General features: G+C 51.2%; 10 protein-coding genes across 10 annotated transcripts; 4 read left to right on the forward strand and 6 right to left on the reverse strand.

The window, feature by feature from the left end:
* Nucleotides 1-1,558: 1,558 nt before the first annotated feature.
* Nucleotides 1,559-2,227, forward strand: METBIDRAFT_37293 (uncharacterized protein; the record flags this gene model as incomplete). The annotated part of the gene is made up of 1 exon (XM_018856852.1): nt 1,559-2,227. One exon carries the CDS (start codon nt 1,559-1,561, stop codon nt 2,225-2,227), a length of 669 nt encoding a protein of 222 aa, XP_018713768.1.
* A 306-nt stretch (nt 2,228-2,533) lies between these two features.
* Nucleotides 2,534-3,591, forward strand: VPS24 (ESCRT-III subunit protein). Its single transcript, XM_018853752.1, has 2 exons — nt 2,534-2,853; nt 2,926-3,591. The coding sequence occupies exons 1-2, from the start codon at nt 2,806-2,808 to the stop codon at nt 3,553-3,555; spliced, it is 678 nt and encodes a 225-aa protein (XP_018713769.1). The 5' UTR covers nt 2,534-2,805; the 3' UTR covers nt 3,556-3,591.
* A 36-nt stretch (nt 3,592-3,627) lies between these two features.
* METBIDRAFT_80753 (uncharacterized protein) lies at nt 3,628-6,309 on the reverse strand (the record flags this gene model as incomplete). The annotated part of the gene is made up of 1 exon (XM_018859204.1): nt 3,628-6,309. Exon 1 carries the CDS (start codon nt 5,809-5,811, stop codon nt 3,628-3,630), a length of 2,184 nt encoding a protein of 727 aa, XP_018713770.1. The 5' UTR covers nt 5,812-6,309.
* A 422-nt stretch (nt 6,310-6,731) lies between these two features.
* Nucleotides 6,732-7,064, reverse strand: METBIDRAFT_37960 (uncharacterized protein; the record flags this gene model as incomplete). The annotated part of the gene is made up of 1 exon (XM_018856933.1): nt 6,732-7,064. The coding sequence occupies one exon, from the start codon at nt 7,062-7,064 to the stop codon at nt 6,732-6,734; it is 333 nt and encodes a 110-aa protein (XP_018713771.1).
* Nucleotides 7,065-7,398: 334 nt separating this feature from the next.
* On the reverse strand, nt 7,399-8,841 carry METBIDRAFT_103633 (mitochondrial 54S ribosomal protein uL16m). Its single transcript, XM_018853751.1, has one exon. The coding sequence runs from the start codon at nt 8,363-8,365 to the stop codon at nt 7,679-7,681; it is 687 nt and encodes a 228-aa protein (XP_018713772.1). The 5' UTR covers nt 8,366-8,841; the 3' UTR covers nt 7,399-7,678.
* MSF1 (phenylalanine--tRNA ligase) lies at nt 8,643-10,016 on the reverse strand (the record flags this gene model as incomplete). Its single annotated transcript, XM_018856556.1, has 1 exon — nt 8,643-10,016. One exon carries the CDS (start codon nt 10,014-10,016, stop codon nt 8,643-8,645), a length of 1,374 nt encoding a protein of 457 aa, XP_018713773.1.
* A 157-nt stretch (nt 10,017-10,173) lies between these two features.
* METBIDRAFT_76333 (NAPDH-dependent diflavin reductase) lies at nt 10,174-11,940 on the reverse strand (the record flags this gene model as incomplete). Its single annotated transcript, XM_018858511.1, has 1 exon — nt 10,174-11,940. The coding sequence occupies one exon, from the start codon at nt 11,938-11,940 to the stop codon at nt 10,174-10,176; it is 1,767 nt and encodes a 588-aa protein (XP_018713774.1).
* Nucleotides 11,941-12,122: 182 nt separating this feature from the next.
* Nucleotides 12,123-12,764, forward strand: METBIDRAFT_103630 (uncharacterized protein). The gene has a single exon (XM_018853750.1). It carries the CDS (start codon nt 12,306-12,308, stop codon nt 12,699-12,701), a length of 396 nt encoding a protein of 131 aa, XP_018713775.1. The 5' UTR covers nt 12,123-12,305; the 3' UTR covers nt 12,702-12,764.
* A 1,371-nt stretch (nt 12,765-14,135) lies between these two features.
* METBIDRAFT_76334 (uncharacterized protein) lies at nt 14,136-15,899 on the forward strand (the record flags this gene model as incomplete). The annotated part of the gene is made up of 1 exon (XM_018858512.1): nt 14,136-15,899. The coding sequence occupies one exon, from the start codon at nt 14,136-14,138 to the stop codon at nt 15,897-15,899; it is 1,764 nt and encodes a 587-aa protein (XP_018713776.1).
* Nucleotides 15,900-16,157: 258 nt separating this feature from the next.
* METBIDRAFT_29805 (uncharacterized protein) lies at nt 16,158-17,876 on the reverse strand (the record flags this gene model as incomplete). The annotated part of the gene is made up of 1 exon (XM_018855483.1): nt 16,158-17,876. A coding segment is annotated over exon 1 (1,271 nt), but the record flags the coding sequence as incomplete, so codon positions are not given.
* Nucleotides 17,877-18,013: the final 137 nt, after the last annotated feature.

Raw genomic sequence — 18,013 nt, forward strand, 5'->3', positions numbered from 1 at the left:
GTCTCTCTCGTCTGTGCCGCTGTGCTAGAACCACACCTCACAGACAAAGCCAGACAATCCAGGCTAAAAATATGCGTAGAGGCGTGGCTCTTTGGTCCTGTAGCTCCGAACTCTTTTGCAGTCACTGCAGCGGCTCAACTAGTGAGCCACATTCTTTCAAGTCCAAGTGGGCATGTGCAGCGTGTGCCGTCGAAGTCCCAAGACATCTCTCGCTCCCAGCTCGTCGAGATCTATATACTATTGAAGACATGCCCAAAGCCCTTAGTGGCACTGTATAAGAAATCTTTGCAGAATACCGGAAGTATATCAACCTGATCGTCTGCGCAAAAAGAAAGAAAAAGGCCGCTGGCAAACAGCGTATTCCAGAGACTTTCCATCGGTCGCCACGAACTTCTCGCCTCATCTCAAATGCGATCAAATAAGGAAAAGAGCCAATGAAAAGTCTAGTGCTTCTGATAAGCCTTTGGCTAGCAGGCACACTTGCTAGTTTAGGATCCCTTGAATGCCCCTCTGGGGTTCCAATCAAACTGAAGCGCGTATTCACTGCCGTGGGTGTTGATAATGTTATATACTTCCTGTAATAGTTCTCAGGACATGTTATCAGATCTGGACGGAAAGAGAGGCGACAAGCCAAAGGAAAGAAGCCAAAGCTTAATACTCATTTTGAACAATGACTTTTGCTTCAGGAAGGAACAGCTCTCAAGAACGTGGCTCTTTCTTGCTTCCCTTCCTCGCATTTTCCAACACGCAGTAAGACACACCCCAGGATATGTGCGCTCTTATGTAATTGATGGTATCGCTTTTTTGAGAATTCCCTAACCGAGGTCCCTCAAATGATTATTACACGAAACAATTTCTCCAACCATTAACGTACGAAACACGTTGCCAAACGCACACATTTCTACAAGGACTGAAGGAATACACACCCCACCAACCAGAATGATTCACAGAGGGATTTGGGCAGTTGCGAGTTAGAACTCTAAAAGTGAGCTGAACTGGTTGGAAGTATGCAAGATTCTAGCTGGCCGCAAGACTGGCTTAAGGTGGAACCCCGCAAATGGTATGACACTCGAGCAAATATTGAACAGTTAGACGATCGTCGCCTCGCTCAATATTTGAGTGCGCTCTTTTTCAAAATCAAGTAACCCCAGAAGCGCGGGAAGAAACAGTGTTTTTCCTCTGGCTGCAAAAGTCTCAGTGTGCCAACCTACGTACTACTTTCTTTTCCCGAGGCGTCTAACCGAAATGTCGCGGATGGCGGGCACGTGCAAGCGCGGGCGAGATCACGCGACCCACAGGCGAACAAACGGCCGAGCAGAAATGTCGCATATGTGCAAAATGTCGGGCGGCCGGGAAATGTCGCCCAATGAGCGCAAATGTCGCAGCCAATCACCGCACTATGTTTTCTCGTTACGGGACGAGGCTCCGCAGAGAAACTCTCTGGCGCTCGGTGAATTGTGCCAGGGTAAGAATCTTCTTCACTACTGGCAATCTCCGCAACACGCCTAAACTCTATCCTTGCAGTCTTTTTCCACTCATATCAACATAACAGAGAAAAATGCTCCAGTCCCTTGCTAGAAACAGTGTGCGTGGATTTGCGTTTCTGGCCAGAATCGCCAAGCCAGCTGCTACTGCCACGGGCCCGGTGACTGAATATTTGACCACCGGTGGTTCCACGCAGGCAGTGTGGCCAAAAGGTTTCAGACAGCCCCGCCCACAGACGTGGGAGGAGAGCAGCGAGTCTGCGTTGCTGAAGGCCACGAAATTCTTCTTTTTGAGCGAGATTGCTCGTGGTATGTACATCTGTATGGAGATGTTTTTCAGAAGCCCTTACACGATCTACTACCCTTTCGAGAAGGGTCCCATCTCGCCCCGTTTCAGAGGCGAGCACGCCTTGAGACGTTACCCCAGCGGAGAAGAAAGATGTATTGCCTGTAAGTTGTGTGAGGCCATCTGCCCGGCTCAGGCCATCACCATTGAGGCCGAGGAGAGAATCGACGGTTCCAGAAGAACGTATAAATACGACATTGACATGACCAAGTGTATTTACTGTGGGTACTGCCAGGAGTCGTGCCCTGTGGACGCTATTGTCGAGTCGCCAAACGTCGAGTACAGTACCGAGACCAGAGAGGAGTTGTTGTACAACAAGGAGAAGTTGTTGGAGAACGGAGACAAATGGGAGCAAGAATTGCAGTATTGTATTGATGCCGATGCTCCTTACAGATAAAATACGCTTGTATCCCGACCGATACTCTCTCATCTTTTTCTCCCATTCATTTGCATAAGGACTGCCGGGTCTACTGTATATCAAAATAATATATATCTTTTATTCGGCTCTTGCCTGGCTTTTCCATTGTCAAAGCGGATCCATGACAGGGCCCTGGGGTTTGTATTCTCTGTTGAGCCCACTTTAGGCATGGTTGGCCAAGGCAGCCATGATCTACCCCTCCTATGGCTCTACAAGACGAGTGTTACGCAGCCGTGAGATGAAGATGAAGCCAGGCTCAACTGGATGGAAACGAGTGGCACAAATCAGGCAACTGTCAATGTCAAAACACGGTCATCATTCTTGGCTCGTCACGTGATGCACATAAACAAGAATTGTTTCTGCCTTTTTCGTTTGATATACTTGAAATTAATCTCGAAAAAATACTCTGGAATGGCTGTTACAACCTCTAGTGTATGCCATCATAGCTCAAATTGCTAAGTATCACCACACACACCCGTGCATCTCACGTTTTATCTTATCGCAGGTCAGAGTTGAGCTGACCCACACAGCTCCAGAGATATCATCATCGTGGCAAAATGGAGTATATTAAAACTGCTATTTGGGGCCCCGATCCCAAAGATCAAGTACGTTTCGTAATCCAATCATATTGGTCTGGTGTCAATCCGTCTATATAGCTCCCGTACTAACATAGCCAGATGCGGAAAATCAACCTGCTTCTTCGGAAAAACAAAAGAGAACTTGACCGGTCGCTTGGTCAACTCCAGCCTCTCAAAAAAAAAACTGAAGGGCTTATTAAGAAAGCAGCCAAATCAGGCGATGCGAAAACGGCGAAGATCTATGCTCGCGAGTTGATTAATGTGAACAATCAGTACAAAAAACTACACCTCTCCAAAACAAGACTCGAGCTGATTACGATGGCTGTCAATGAGCAATGGCAAATGAAGAAATTGACCCAATCAATGCAGGCGCTGACTGGGGTCATGAAAGATGTGAACTCGTTGATCCATGTGGGCGCAATCACCAACACGATGCAAGAATTATCGAAAGAACTAATGAAGGCAGGAATCATTAATGAAATGGTGGACGATATGGTGGATTTAGATGTTGACGACGAATTGGAAGAGGAATCTCAAGAGGAAGTGAACAAGATAATCCAGGGGTTAACCGAAGATAAGTTTTCGAAGATAGAAAGCGAGGTTCCCTCATCTGAATTACCGGTACAAGAGACCTCTTCTGTTTCTGACCCGGTCGAACAAGAACAAGAAGAAGACGAGAATTTGCTCAATGAGATGCAACAGCGTCTTCGTGCCTTACAAGAATCTTGAAGAGTGAATATCTTGCAGAGTATGGGGACGCGTAGCCTGCGTAGTAGTAGCTTTCTAATTAGCATGGTGTATCTAAAATGGTATAAATGACAAAAAGAGACAGATCCCAAGCGTGATGGATTCCTTAGTGAGCATGGAGGCTTTCGATACATTATCCCCAGGAAAAAAGCGAGGCGCGTCCTTTTGTTCAGCCAGAGTTGTGTCAGTTGTGTTTCTCACTTTCACTGATACCACCATCTTTTTGCCATATTGCTGAGGCGAGCTCCTGAAGTCGCTTAGCATGTGAGGGCAGACCATGTTAACCAAGATTTCGGAATCAACAAGTACGTAAGTAGGTTTGCGTCTCTTCCTCATATGACGAGAAATCCTAGATTTATGTCTCGTAGTCACATCTGGAGGGTTCGGATCATCAATTCGCTGAAAATCATCATCAATCTCTGAAAAAGACTTGTTCACGTTTCTCGTGCTCAGATCATTAGTGTTAGCCGAACCTTCTCTCACCTTTGGGTTCGACTTATCCCTATTCATATATCTATCCGCATTTGTAGAATCATCTGTATTGACGGATTCATCTGTATTGACGGCTTCATCTGTATTGACGGATTCATCTGTATTGACGGATTCATCTGTATTGATGGACTCTTCTGTGCCTGTGGAACTATTCTCATTAATGGTATCATTCGTACTCATAGCCTCATCCCCAAGTAATTTGTCGATATAATCAACTTCTGATCTGTCTGTAGATTCAGCCAGATTCTCAACGTTTTCATGCTGTGAATTTTCCAGTGCGCCATTCTCTTGTTCGTTTAATATTTCGGGAACGGGTTCAATATTCTTGATCTCAGGATCAAGCGAGCTGAGTCGAACAAAATATGGGCTGTTATCTATTGAATTTTGATGCTTGTTAGGAGATGAGTCGTGTCCCCAAGCTTCTTCAAATGACCAATCACTTTCGCTCCCATTATCATCGTCTGTATCACATTCGGTGTCACTTCCGCTGCTGTCACTATCACTTTCGGATAGTGCATCAGCTTCACCATAAAATTCTTCAGTTGGTGAAATGGCTCTTTCCCTCGGGACCGACCCTCTAATCGGTCCTCTTTCATCTTCAGTACTGCCGCCGATATTTTCTCGGAGAGAATTTGAGGGCAAATTGTCACAACTGTCGTCTTCACAATCCGCATTGCGTTCTCCGCTTGAATCATATGGTAGCTGAATGGTTTCCGGTAAACTGCCTTTCATCAGATCCCGAACCACTCCGTATGCTTTAGAAGAGCCACTCCGGAGATTTCCCCACAGCTCATAAGCCGTTTGCTCTAATCTTCTTGGTAAGTATAAAAACATTTTTTTGATACTTTTGGCTGTCTTTGCAGGTCTCCATTTGAGACTGAGCGAAAATTCCGTGTCGTACGAGATTTTCTTCCCCCTGCCAACTTCTATATCAACTCCCGTTGATGAAAGGCCTGCATTTTCTCCTGCGTTTGTTTGAAGCACCTTGTTTCTTGAGGCCCCGGTTCTTTTTCCTTGACCCTCACGACCATTGAGACGACTTTCGAGTAGTTTATTCTCGTTTGCCCCCGTTCTTCTCCTTTGAGATCCGGGCCCACTTGAGAGACTATTTCTTTCATCTGGAGCTGGAAGCATATGGTTTGGTCGGCGTTCCCGTTCTTGTGGCGAAAGCGGCTGTGTCTGCTGTGGCGCATCAGCGGGATTTTGATTGTACTCTGAGCCATGAGGATACGCGGGCTTTGGACCATAATTTGGTGATTGAACATAATTTGGCTGTTGAGGATATCCTAAGCTTGGAGGATAACCTGGAGACTGTGGATAGCCTGGATAATTGGGATAGTTTGGGATCTGAGGATACCCAGGGTTTTGAGGATAGCCCAAGTTTGGGGCATATCCCGGGGCCTGGACGAAGCTTGGAGTTTGTGCATACCCAGGGAAAGGGTTGTGAGAACATCCTGGATTTTGGCAAGTATCTTGTTTTGTCCCTGAAACTGGGACATGAACGCGCCCTGGAGTAAATAAATATTCCGACTTTTTGCCCGAGCCTGACTTATGAGCACAGTCAGAGTTATTGTCACACTCCAGGCCCGATTCGGAATCAGGCGCAGTCTCCCCAATGAAATGAACTAAGTTATTGAAGAAAGTAAGATCTCTAAACTTTGTCAAGTTCGGGGCTTCTGTGTCTTCAGCTTCACAGCTCACCAGAGAAAGTGAGAAGAATATAAGCAAAATAACGGATGCTTGCATCGAGAGTTTGTTTGTCAGTTTCGGCCCGGAGAGTGCTTTTTATTGAAGTAAACTGGAACTTGACTCTTAAATACTTTTCAAGGAGCCCACAAATCTAAAATTGAACTTAATATTGAGCCTGATTTTCTTTCGGCTTTTTCAATTGGAAGCTGTGCTAAAATCCTGAGTTTATCTTCAATAGGCTGTACTTGCCTTTTTTTGCATCTTTGTGGCTCTGATGAAAAATGAGTAAAACGCGGAATAGGAAATATCGCAATTGATGTTTGCCTCGTGGGACGTCCGCATAGGCACATATGGGTGTTTGTAAGTCCTGAATTATTTTGGTAGATCATTATAATTGAATATGCATGGGAAGACATGCGCTAATACCGCCGTGTGAGCTCCCATTAGATAATTTGTAGTGATGCTTGATATATGGATGGGGTATATCCCTCACAAATTGTAAGTTTTGAATCGGGCCCAAAGACCGCCGCTACAGAATTGTCTAAGAATATCAAGCTATTAAGTGCATATTCATACAAGTGTAAGCAGGGTTTTAAATGTGCTAATGAGGAGCAACATAGTGGTCTTGACACAATCAAAAGTATCAGCACCTTTTTGCCTATAGTTCATGTAGTAGCGGTATAAATACTTCGCTGGTTAGTAGACTTGATGACAAGTGTTCAGTATACGAACCCCGTTCGGTGACGTGGCCGAAAAATGGTCCTTTAGCCCCAGAAATGAATTTCACAGACAAACCCGATGGAGTTTCAGTTTTGCTTTTTTGCTCCAGATAGATGGTCCCCTCCATCTATCCTCAGAGCCTTGAAGGGTCGGAAACATGAAAAGAAGTCAAGGTTGCGGTCAATTCTTCCAAGATATAAAGTCTCGAGATTCTGGCCTCCATTCCGGCCCATTTAAACCTCACGCCTGAGACCACGTCACTTGTTTTGTTTCGTGGCAGCTAGCTCATTACACCATGACAGGAGTTCGTTGGTGACATTCATTAGCGCGTCCACCTGCCTCTCAATCTGGTCCAAGTCCAGAGTGAGCAGAACCACCTCTTGCTTATACACTGCCAACTTCTCCGTGTCCTGTTCTAGAGTACTAAGCTGCTGGTCCAAGTTAATGTAGTTGAGAAATTGGTTGGTGTTGAGATTAGACAAAAGTTGAAGATCGATAGTGGAAACCTCGGTGTCTGCATCCACGACCTTCTGCGCCAGGGTGAGCGCGTGCGCGACCAATCGACCCGTATCTTTTGGAGCCAGTGCCATGGTGTGGGTAGAAAAAAGAGGAGTGTAGATTTTGAGGAGTTCTGATAGCTCCATGTTTGAGTGCACGCCTCAAATTAAGCTTACCCAACCAACAAAAATCTTACAGGCGTTTAAAAAACTCATTATTTTGAGAACAACCAATTGTTCTGGTTTGGGCTTCGCATGTTCAATTTTTCATCGCTCATATGGATTTCGCTACTTTGCATATTTTTGCAGATCGATTTACCTGGTTCGGGGAAAGAGCCGGTATCCCAGTAGAATTTGTGTATGGTATTTGTTCACCACGAATGACAAATATAAATTTCCGGGCTGGCGTGATGCCATGAATTACACACGATTTCATATTGCCATTTCATTTTTACATTCCGTTTCATCTTCGGCGAATATCGATAAATTCCTGCAAAAACCTCACCACAAGGCCTCTTGAAACGACGAAACACACTCGCATGCCAAGTGTGTCATTTTCCCCAACAAAAGTATTTTCATAGTCAGCTCGGGTCATCTACAGTTGGCTGCACAGTTCAATGTCCGATTTTCCTTATTCTCCAGTGATCTATTGGAGCACGTACGCCCCCTATACAAGTCTGTGTCGACCACAACTCCTTCGTGTACTTTTAGCGGCCTCTGAACAATCTGAACTCAGGAAGCTTTGACATTTCGATGTTGGTCCACTTTTTCGTGGGCTTCTGCTTGATTAACTCCACGTAGTTTACAGCACTAGGCTTGTCGATCAAATCTGTGGTACTCACACGCACCTTCGAGTTGGCATCAATGATCTCGAAAAGCCCCGGCAACTTGTCAGCAGCTTTCCTCATGGCTTCTCTGGCCACACGGTCGTGAACATCACCTTTGATCTCGAACAAAACTTTTCCTGTGGGCACTCTGCAGGCCCAGTGGTCGAACGAACCTTTACCTTTACCCATTCTCGTCTGGTTACCCTTCACGCAGACAGGAATGTTGCATGCAAATCTCGTCACGCAGGTAGCTCCCGAGGGACGGATTTCTCTCTGAATCACCTTATCTGCCTCTTTCAACTGCGTTGCCGTCATTCTGATTCCGTTGCTTTTCAAGCGCAAGCCATACAGGCCAAACTCCAAGGAGTTGCCTTTGATAGATCCACCTGTTCTCACAGTGACTCTTCCTTTGAAAGCTTTACGGATTTGCTTGAATCTTGGTGCATATTCGTGCTTATAACGTTTCGTGATGGTGCCGAAAATGCTTTGAACAGCCGGCAGGGGCGTCAAAGGTCTGGAAAATGGCTGAGCAGCCTTCCAGCTCGAAACAAGTCTCATTCCAAACATGACGATAAGATATTATTGCAAGAAATGGTCGCCTACCAACAACAACGTCTCACGGAACAGATTTTTTTCCGTGCCTCACCAGGCCAGAGTTGGTTATATGCAGAACGTACTCGATCAAGAGAGGTAAAATTGATAAATGTGGTTATTTTCTGGCTGAAATCTCGATCGTGGTCAATCCTTCTTCAAGCCACACGGTCCTTGCCGCATTTAGCAGTGGCGTTTAGTCTTTAGAGCAGTTATTTGTAAGAACGGTGTCGAACCTGTCTTTATATACACGCTAGCGAATCTCGACGCCGTAGGTTTCGATCAAGTCCTTCTCGACCAACTTATGAATTTCATTGACCTCGCTGTTGGTCAAATTTCTGTCCATGGATTGGAAATGAATTCCGTAGCATTGTGACTTACGTCCCGTTTTTGGATGCACAAATTCGTCCTTAAGAACAACGCTCTCCACCAAATCTCCTCCATGCAAGCGCACAATTTCCATCACATCATTTGTATGAAGAGGAGACTCGGATGGAAGCCAGTAACTCACGTCTCTTTTTACCCCAGGGTATTTGGAGTAAGGCTGGAAAGTGGAGATTGTTCCCTGAGTAAACTGGCGGGCAAATCTTTCATCCAATGACCAGAAGAGCCTGATGTCGGGAATCCCAAAAAGGAGCATGGCGATTCTGTCTAAGCCGACACCGAATGCCCATCCCAACTTATCTACTGGTAGTCCAGAGTTCAACAAGATTTGCTGTTGGACAACTCCACATCCACAGCATTCTAGCCACTCACCCTTCCACCAGACCTCGATCTCCCATGAGGGAGACGTCCAGGGAAAGTAAGCCTCGACCCATCTGACTTTCAATGGCTCATTCAAGTATTCTTCCTTTGAACCTGCTTTCAACGCGGACTCACGAGCCTTCTCAAAAACCAAGTTCACCATATACTCGACGGTCTTCTTCAAATGAGTGGCCACGAGCCTGACTTCCGGATCGGTCATATACTGTTGCTTTGGGTTTTCCGCATTGGAAGGGTTCTCGCGGAATGGGTCCTCGACAATGATGTTCGTATTGGGGATAGAGTCGATATCATTCTGCAACTCTTTCAACAATTCTGGATTTTGTTTAGACCAAAGCCTAGCACCCTCCATCTGGTGGAAAGCGGGGTAATGGGTGCGGTCGATTTCGTCCCTTCTATAAACGTCTGCTGTGATGAAGTATCCTGGAGTCTCGCAGATCTGAAAGCATTCATGTTCGTGTGCAGAAGTGTGTGTCCTGAGAAGATGCCCCTTGTTCAAATAATAGGTGTCCAGTTTGGATCTACCGGGATGGTCTGCTGGAAATTCAAGTACATCGAAGTTTTGGTATGTCGTGACAGTGGGGCGGAAATCGTTGTAAAAAGTATAACCTAGCCCCTTGAAATTATTCTGAATCAACTCTCGGAGGATGCCAATTGGGTGGTTGGGTTTCTGGTGTAATTGGCGGTCAGTGAGCGCAAGAATCAGTTTCGGCACATTCGTCCATTCGTCCGTCTCATAGGCTTTCCCATCCACGGTGATCAGAGGCGGGTAATTAGCATATAGTCTGGCAAATTTGTGCGCGCAGACTCCGATGGCAATGGATCTGGCCCCTGGATTTCCGGATAGTCTTGTTAGAGATATCATACCTGCGTCTGAGTTGAACCTATGGATACACGCAAACTGATTCTGGAGCATCGAACCACGGCCACGGCGAGGGCACCATGCAGGACGCTCCAATACCGAAGCTTCCAAAACCACCAGACAACGAACCTGTCGCGCTTCGTCTCCTGGATATATCGCTTCACCACGTCTCCTGGATGTATCTGCCTTCATTCTCCATATCAATCAAGAACTGCTCTGGGTTTTCCACGTGGGGACGAAGTATCTCCACTAAGGTCAAACGCACTTGGGTGGGCATTTTCCCGCTGGATCCGCAGAGGAAGAATATGGCGTTTTCTTTTAGGAGAAGGCGTGAAACGGTATCTTTTTCTGCGAACAAGCGATCTTGCACATACTTGTGTGGAAAACCTGCCTCTCTTGAAATCGCATAGTAGAGGGATAATTGACCCTTTTTCTCCAATTCAGCCCATGTTTCGGAAAACAAGCAGTCTTTGGTGGAGTCTCTGAATCCGTAGAAAAGATGTAAATCTTGTTGTCCCGCAGTATGTTCGATCAACAGTTTCATGGGGGCAATGCCCGTACCAGGGGCCACCATCAACACAGGAGGCAGGAAGTCTTCGGGTGTTTGGAACTTGAGGTTCGACTTGTGGATCGAAAACACGAGTTTCTCCCCCACGTCGGCTCCCTTGATCCATTTAGTGCATAGCCCTTTGCGGATACGTCTGAGCATGGTTCGATACTCGACAATTCCTATGATCAACTCGACCAGTTTGGGCGACGGCCGCGAGGCAATCAGGAAAAGGCGGACTTTGATCAATGGGAATAGATCGAGCACGTACTCGACCGGAATCTTCAAGTTGTCCTGGAACTCCTGGATGGTTTCCAAGATCAGCCGTCTGGGCCGATTCGCGTAGTTGTAGAGCTCCTCGCTCTCGTCTAATTTTGTGAACTCCTCGAGCTTTTCTCTCTCTCGCTGGCCCATTTCTGTCAGGCCGTCTACGAAATGAAAGAGCACGGCAAAGAAGGAGCGGCGAGGAATCGACAGAATGTCTAAGTGGTATGTGATGAGCGAGCGCAAAGTGAGGTGCTCGAGGCCGATCAAGCCGCCTTCAAGTGCCGGGGGCTTGGCAATGTGGAGCGGCTTATCTGCAATTTCAAGCCAATGCGGTTGCAGCTCGAGAAGGAGCTGAACGCTGCGCGTGTCGTTTTGCGGGTACAATGCCAAAGTGTCGCCAGGCACATAGGTCAAATCCGCCGTATCGCACTCAATGACCAAGTGCCTGACGTCCTGGAAATGGCCCGGGGCGGTCACACGGCGGTTGCTGACAAGCGTGCCGATCTTCAACTCGGGGGACGTGCGCGTCAAACTGAGATTGGTAGTTTCCGAGATCACGGCGGGTTTTCCGGCACTCACCTCGACGGGCATAGTGGGCGGAAGAAGGGTATGGTCATCAATCTGTGCTAGGTCCGGGAAATGGCGGCAAAGCGCCGGGATCAACGTGGCGACCCACTCACTGTAAAAACCGTCAACGCCCTCCGGCGACATCTCGTCACTTTCGCATCTGGGACAGAGTTCCGAACAGCCAAGTTGAAGCAAGCGAGTGTGTAGTTTTTTGATGGCGTGGTTGAATTTCGGGTACAGCGAGTCGCCCACGCCGAAGGACGTCATGCTCACGTGGTTCAAGAGATCGTGCGGGAGCTTTTTCTTGAGCAAGAACTTCAAGAACTTCTTGCCGTTTCTGGGCACCTCGCCCTGGCCTGTGGTGGAACACACCACGATCAAGAAGCGCGTTTCTGTGACCAAATTCTTCAACGGGTAGTCATTTAAGGACGACACCGTTGGATTTAGCGAGAAGTAGCTGAGTCTGCGTGCAAGATAGTACGCGTAGTCCTGGGCATTGCCCGTCTCACTGCCATATAGGATCGTGACACTAGATACCGGCGACATTGGGTGAAGGGACGAGACTTAAAAGAGTGTATGTCCTTGGGACGAATCTTGGTGAGCCTGGATATGCTGGAGCGATGCGTGCTAGACTTGGTGGTCTTGGGTGGGTCTGCACTATGGAGGAAGGCTGACTAAGTATGGATTTTGGGGCCGAAATCGGGGCGCGAACTTCCAGGCCCGGGCTCAGATCTGGAGCTGTTGGGACATTCTTTCAGGTCAAAAACGGATTGGCTTTTTTTGGTATTTTCCAGATGTGGAGGCTGCGTATTCATTCGGGAAATTGCTCGTGGTTTCCGAACCAGTCGGATGGAGCAGAACAAGAAAGTTAGTCCAGATTATTGGGTGCGGTGGACCAGAGCAAACTGGCCATGAGCCGCGATGCCGCGGCCCTAGCGTTGGAGGCGATTTTGGATCGCGGCGAGATTGGAAGTACCGCGTGGTTTTATATAGGGGTTTTACATGGGTTTTTCTATGGGTTTTTATATAGGTCTTTGTATGTGTTTTTGTATGGGTCTTTATATGGGTCTTTGTATGAGTTTCTGTATGGGTTTTTGTATAGGGTGTTTGTATGGGTTTTCGTATTGGTTTTATATAGGGTGTTTGTATGGGTTTTCATATTGGTTTTATATGGGGGTTTCTATCGGTTTTGTGAAATGAAGAAAGGTCGATCAAAGCACGCGGCGTATTGTGGCTATTTTCTATGTGATGCTCGAATGTTTCGAGAAGTCTGTGGAATCCATGCGTTGAGGCAGAAGTTTCATTAGTCACCAGAGAAGCGAGCGCACATCATGAAATCCCTGGTTAAGAATGAAAACATACACTCATAAATTAAAGCAGCTTATTTTTTTCTTCCTAACTTTTTCGAGTTCGTCTGAACTAATCTCTTCTTACTAATATCTGTCCAAGTTTGGAATATCTTTTTTCCAAAACGGAGGCTTTCCTCCAAGAGACCTTAACGAAAACAGCAACGTACGGCAAAGCAAATCAATGTCGGCGTGGATGGTCTGGAGGGGAAGACGCTGGCTGCGCTCGGCTGCAAACCATCACTAGTCGACCGCTCGCTACGCTGTGCATGCTGGAAGCCAGGCAACAACTTCCAACTTTATCATCACGGGCTGACCAGAACTGTATGTGCATAGCAAAGAATCCAGGTTCTCCCTGTGTCGTCAGACAAGTGAAGGCGCAAGATTTTCTGCCTCTCAAGGGTGTGTTACATTTGCACAGTGGAGCAATAAGACAAAACTATTATAGCGGCCCGCGGAGCGCGTTCACAGGGCAGGTGCGCGATCGAATAAACTGGAATTGCTGGGCCGCCATCAGCCGGCACAGGCATCAAACAATGCTTTCGCAAGGCAGGAAAGGGGAAGACAAAAAGAAGAGGAAGAGAGACTAAACAATAAACAGAAACAGACAACGAAAAAAAAGCAACACAGACAAAGAAAAAAAAGCAACACAGACAAAGAAAAATAAGCGACACAGACAAAGAAAAAAAGTAGGCAAGAAGAAAGCAGCCTTCCATAGCGTTCAGTCGCAAGAAGCACGTAGTATCCGGCCCCGCGGGCCGCACTGAAAATACAGGAGACCCCAGACGGGCCAGGCGAGTTTCTGCCGAGCGGCCTATCTCTCCCCGGCTCGTCTGCGTGCTCTGCAAGATTCATTCACCAGACTCACCAATCCAAATGTCTAATTCAACAGTTTACTAACTTTCTATCCATGCTTTTATCATGACTCGATACGTGCTTTGTGTATATCTGAGTGACTGGGCCGCGTCCGGCGATCCAATCCTTTTTTTCTTAAAAAAAGCCATTGTATTTTTCCCAGCAGTTTCCAAAAAAAAATAAAACGAAAATTCACCCAAACACTTCACTGAATAAAAAAGTGTAGTATACTAGTAAACGAACCACCCCAAACCCACCTTTTATAGAAACAGGCCCCGACATAAATATGCAGCCACACGGGTCGCCCCACCCATACTATCACAATACACCCACAAACTCATATTTAATATGACAGATTCGTGTTTCTATGGCTCCCGTTCCCCATGCCATTAGCCTGCACTGCTCACAGCCAGGCCCGAGCGCCGTGGAGCCGCACTGGGCCTGTACGGACCGGCCAGCGAAAAAAACAAGCACGGCCCGCTCCATCAAAGCTCAACTGTAAACACCGATAACGCCCCCAACCTGCTCCTTCCGCCAGAAATGCGCCGTGCTACCAGACCAGCGCTGTCCGAAGGCCACGCAGACAAAAAAGCCAAGCTCCTGCCGCAGCCGTTCCGCGAGTTCCTCGACTCCTTGGACCTGTTGCAGGACGCCGCCGGCTCCCGGCTCTTGGTCACAGCCTTTGTCAAGTTGCCCCTGAAAAAATTGTACCCCGACTACTACGAGCTCATCGACACGCCCATCTCGCTCAACGAGATCCTGAAGAAAGTGGCGCGGGACGCGTACGCGACGGCCGACGAGCTCGTGGCCGACTTCGGGCTCATGCACGCTAACGCCGTCAAGTACAATGACCCCGACTCGTGGATCGTCGAGGACGCCGCCAGGTTGCTGGCGCACGTGCAAACGCACGCGCCGCACGCGGGCTTGGCCGCGCCGCCGGCGCCGCCCGCGGCCGAGTTGCCGAGGATCTGTGGCGACGTGTTGGACGAGGTGATTGGCCATGAGTTCCCCGGCGAGGGCCAGCTCAGCGGGCCGTTTTTGGACGACGTGGACCCGCAGGAGTACCCCGACTACTTCAAGGTCATCGAGCGGCCCACGTCGTTCACGGACGTGCGGGCCAAGGTGGCTCTGGGCGCGCTTTTCAGCAGCGCCAAGCTGCTCGCAGAGAACTTGGCCGCCTTCCACGACGCCACGATGTTGATTTTCGCCAACGCGCAGGCGTACAACGACCCGTCCTCGCTCATCCACGAGGACGCGGAGAAGTTGCGGCTGTTGTTCTCGGAGCGCTTCGCCGCGCTCCAGAACGAGCTCGGGGGCGACGGCGCGGGCTTGAAACTCTCTGTGAAAGCGCCCAAGGAGCCCGTCCGGCTCAAGTTGAGCTTGAAGGGCAAGCCGCCGGCTGCCGCGCCCGCCGCCGCGGCCGCGGCCGCGCTCAACCCGGGCGACCCGCCCAAGAAAAGACGGGGCAGAAAGCCCAAGAAGCTCATTGAGGAGGAGCAGCGCTTGGCGGCGCTCGAGGCTGCGCGGCTCAAGGCGGAGCAGGGCATTGTGGACGAAGCGGCAGACGACGGCGGCGGCGAGAACGCGGACGCCGAGGCGCTTGCGCCGCTGGAGCTGTGCGCCATGGGCAAGCTGAAGACCATTCCCTCCAGCGACGACGTGTTCATCCGGCGCGTGGCGTTCTCGTCGTCGCTGAGCGCCGCGTCGCCGATCTTGGACACGTTGGCGTCGCAGCCGCAGCAGCAGCTCATGAAGCCGCAGCTTTTCACCAGGGCGCTCTACCCGGAGGCCCCGCTCTTGAACACGGCCACTTTCTTCGAGTACCACTTCGAGCCCCTCGGGTACTCCACGAAGGCGTACAGCATCACGCTACCCCGCGAGGCCACGCCGGTGGTCAACTTCCGGGTGGCGTTGCACGAGCTCATCTACAACATCAAGCGCGACGACTTGGTCGACGGGCAAGGGCTTCTAAAAGGCAAGGCCGAGGAGGACTTCATGTGCTCGTTGCACCTCAACGAGGAGGAGATTGACAACGGGTGCGAGATGACCGAGGAGACGGACGCACGCGACAGCAGGACGAAGCTGCTCAACTTGACGTACGAATTGAAGCTCAACTACGGGCTCAACATGATCAACTTTGAGTTGAGGCTCTCGCCAAGCTTGTCCAAGAGCTTGAAGAAGAAGAGCGTTGCGGAGGAGCCGGCCGAGATGGCCGGCCGCCACACGAGGCACCAGATGCAGCAGATCAAGCTCAACTGGGACGTGGAGAAGTTCACGCTCTTTGTCGTGTCGCACAGCTCGTGAGGCGGCCGGGGTCCCCCTCCAAACGGCTGAGACGGGTCTCACAGGCGTGGCAAGGATGCGTCGCGGGCCGTGTTTTGGCGCTGGGCGCGCCGCGGCGATGCACCGGACCGGGTGTCCCTGCTGTACTAGGGACTGGGTTCCCGCGTATACACGGGCACGGCTTACAGTGTATTCGAATACTAGGCCCGGGCCAGGGCTTACAGGGTATACGAAGACCAGGCCCCGGCCAGTGTATACGACCACCAGGCCCCGGGCCGGAAATACAGAAACAGACCACGTTGGAAGCGCCGCGCCGCTACTTGCCTATACAGAAGCTGGAGAACACGACGCCCAAGATCTCCTCCACGCCCACGGCCTCGCCCGTGATCTTGCCGATCCCGTCCACGGACTGGCGGAGGCACTCGGACGCCAACACGACGTCGTCCGCGTCCTTCCAGACCTGGAACTGCTCAAGCCCGTAGAGCACGTCGTGCTCGAGCAAGTCCTGGGCGCGTGCCGAGATGACCACCGGGTCCGAGCTCGTGGTCATGGACACGCGCTTGAACAGCAGGACGAGCTCGGCGCGGAGCGGGGCCATGCCCTCGCCAGTGAGACAGGACACGGCAAAGACGCTGGCCGGCGGGATGCGGAGCTGCGCCGCGAGCTTCTCGCGCGCGGCGGCGAGCGCGGGGCCGGACGCCAAGTCCACCTTGTTGACCACGGCCACCACGTGGCGCTTGGCCTCGTGGAGCAACGCCACGTGGTCGAGGATGTCGCGCGCGAGCGGCTCGTCGACGGGCGCCACGACCAAGACCATGTCGCCCACGAGCGCCTTTTGCTTGGCGCGGCGGATGCCCTCCTTCTCGATGAGGCCCGCGTCCAGCAGGGCGCGGATGCCCGCGGTGTCGCCCACCACGATCTTGTAGCCCTCGATGTCGAGCGGCACGTCGATGACGTCACGCGTGGTGCCGGCAATGTCCGACACGATGGCCACGTCGCTGTGCGCCAAGCAGTTGAGGAGCGACAGCTTGCCCGCGTTGGGCGGCCCCACGAGCGTGACCTTGATGCCGCGCATGAGCACCTCGGAGCCGCGCACCTTGCGGAGGTAGCCGCGGATGTCCGCGGCCAACGCGTCGATGCTGCGCCCGACGTCGCCAAAGAGCCGCTGCGTGTCCTCGAGGTCGTGCTCCTCGCCAAAGTCGATCACCGTGGTGAGGAGCGCCACGTTGCGCACGATGTCGTGGCGCCAGCGCTGCATCAACGCCAGGGTCGAGCCCGTGAGCGAGGCCAACGCGCCCACGCGCTGCGACTCGGTCTCCGCGTCGATCATCTCGCGGATGCCCTCGATCTCCGTGAGGTCGAAGCGGCCGTTGAGGAACGCACGCCTGGAAAACTCGCCCTGCTCCGCGTACCGCACGTGGATGCCCTCGGCGGGGCGGTGGCTGTGGCCCACCGCGTCCATGACTGCCTTGACGATGGCCGTGCCGCCGTGCACGTGCAACTCGAGCACGTCCTCGCCCGTGTACGACCGCGGGCCCTGGAAGAAGAGCGTCAACGCGTGGTCTAGAAGGCCCTTGCGGCCGTAGAGCGAGCGTACGCTGGCCATGCGGTGCTGCGGCTGCCGCGGGCTTTTGGTGAGCTGCCGGAAGACGTGGCTGGCGCCGGGGCCCGACACGCGGATCACGCCGAGGGCCGCGCGGCCCGGTTTGGTCGAGAGGGCGTAGATGGTGGGGCGAGCCATGGTTGGTGGACGGGCATGCCGTGAGTGCGAGGCCCTGGGGCCGGTGCGCGCCGTCTGCTGCCGGGGGCACGATGCCACGATACCTCCAGGCCAGGTGCTTTTGGCGGCGGCCCGCTGGGTTCTTGCTGCCGCTGGGCGTTCTGCGCCGGGCCGTGCCCGCGGTCTACTCTTGGCCGCCAGGGCCCATGGTTTCGGCGTGCCTGCTGCCTTTGGGCGGGGTGGGCCGCACGGACCGCCTGTTATTGGTGGCGGGGCCTGCCGCGCCCAGCGCCGGCCCCACTGTCGCCTCTCGACCCGGACCAAGCAGTGACCACTGCCCGCCGGCTGGCCAGAAAGCAGCGCTCCACGTGCCCTGTTTTTTTGTTATTGTTATTGTTATTGTTATTGATATTGT

The sequence above is a fragment of the Metschnikowia bicuspidata genome, assembly GCF_001664035.1.
Source record: "Metschnikowia bicuspidata var. bicuspidata NRRL YB-4993 chromosome Unknown METBIscaffold_1, whole genome shotgun sequence".
NCBI classification, from domain to species: domain Eukaryota; kingdom Fungi; phylum Ascomycota; class Pichiomycetes; order Serinales; family Metschnikowiaceae; genus Metschnikowia; species Metschnikowia bicuspidata.

Coding starts and splice junctions, on each gene's coding strand:
- VPS24 (XM_018853752.1), top strand. CDS start 2,806: ATGGAGTATATTAAAACTGCTATTTGGGGCCCCGATCCCAAAGATCAA. Junction 2,854..2,925: donor GCCCCGATCCCAAAGATCAA/GTACGTTTCGTA, acceptor TAACATAGCCAG/ATGCGGAAAATCAACCTGCT.
- METBIDRAFT_103633 (XM_018853751.1), bottom strand. CDS start 8,365: ATGTTTGGAATGAGACTTGTTTCGAGCTGGAAGGCTGCTCAGCCATTT.
- METBIDRAFT_103630 (XM_018853750.1), top strand. CDS start 12,306: ATGAGCCGCGATGCCGCGGCCCTAGCGTTGGAGGCGATTTTGGATCGC.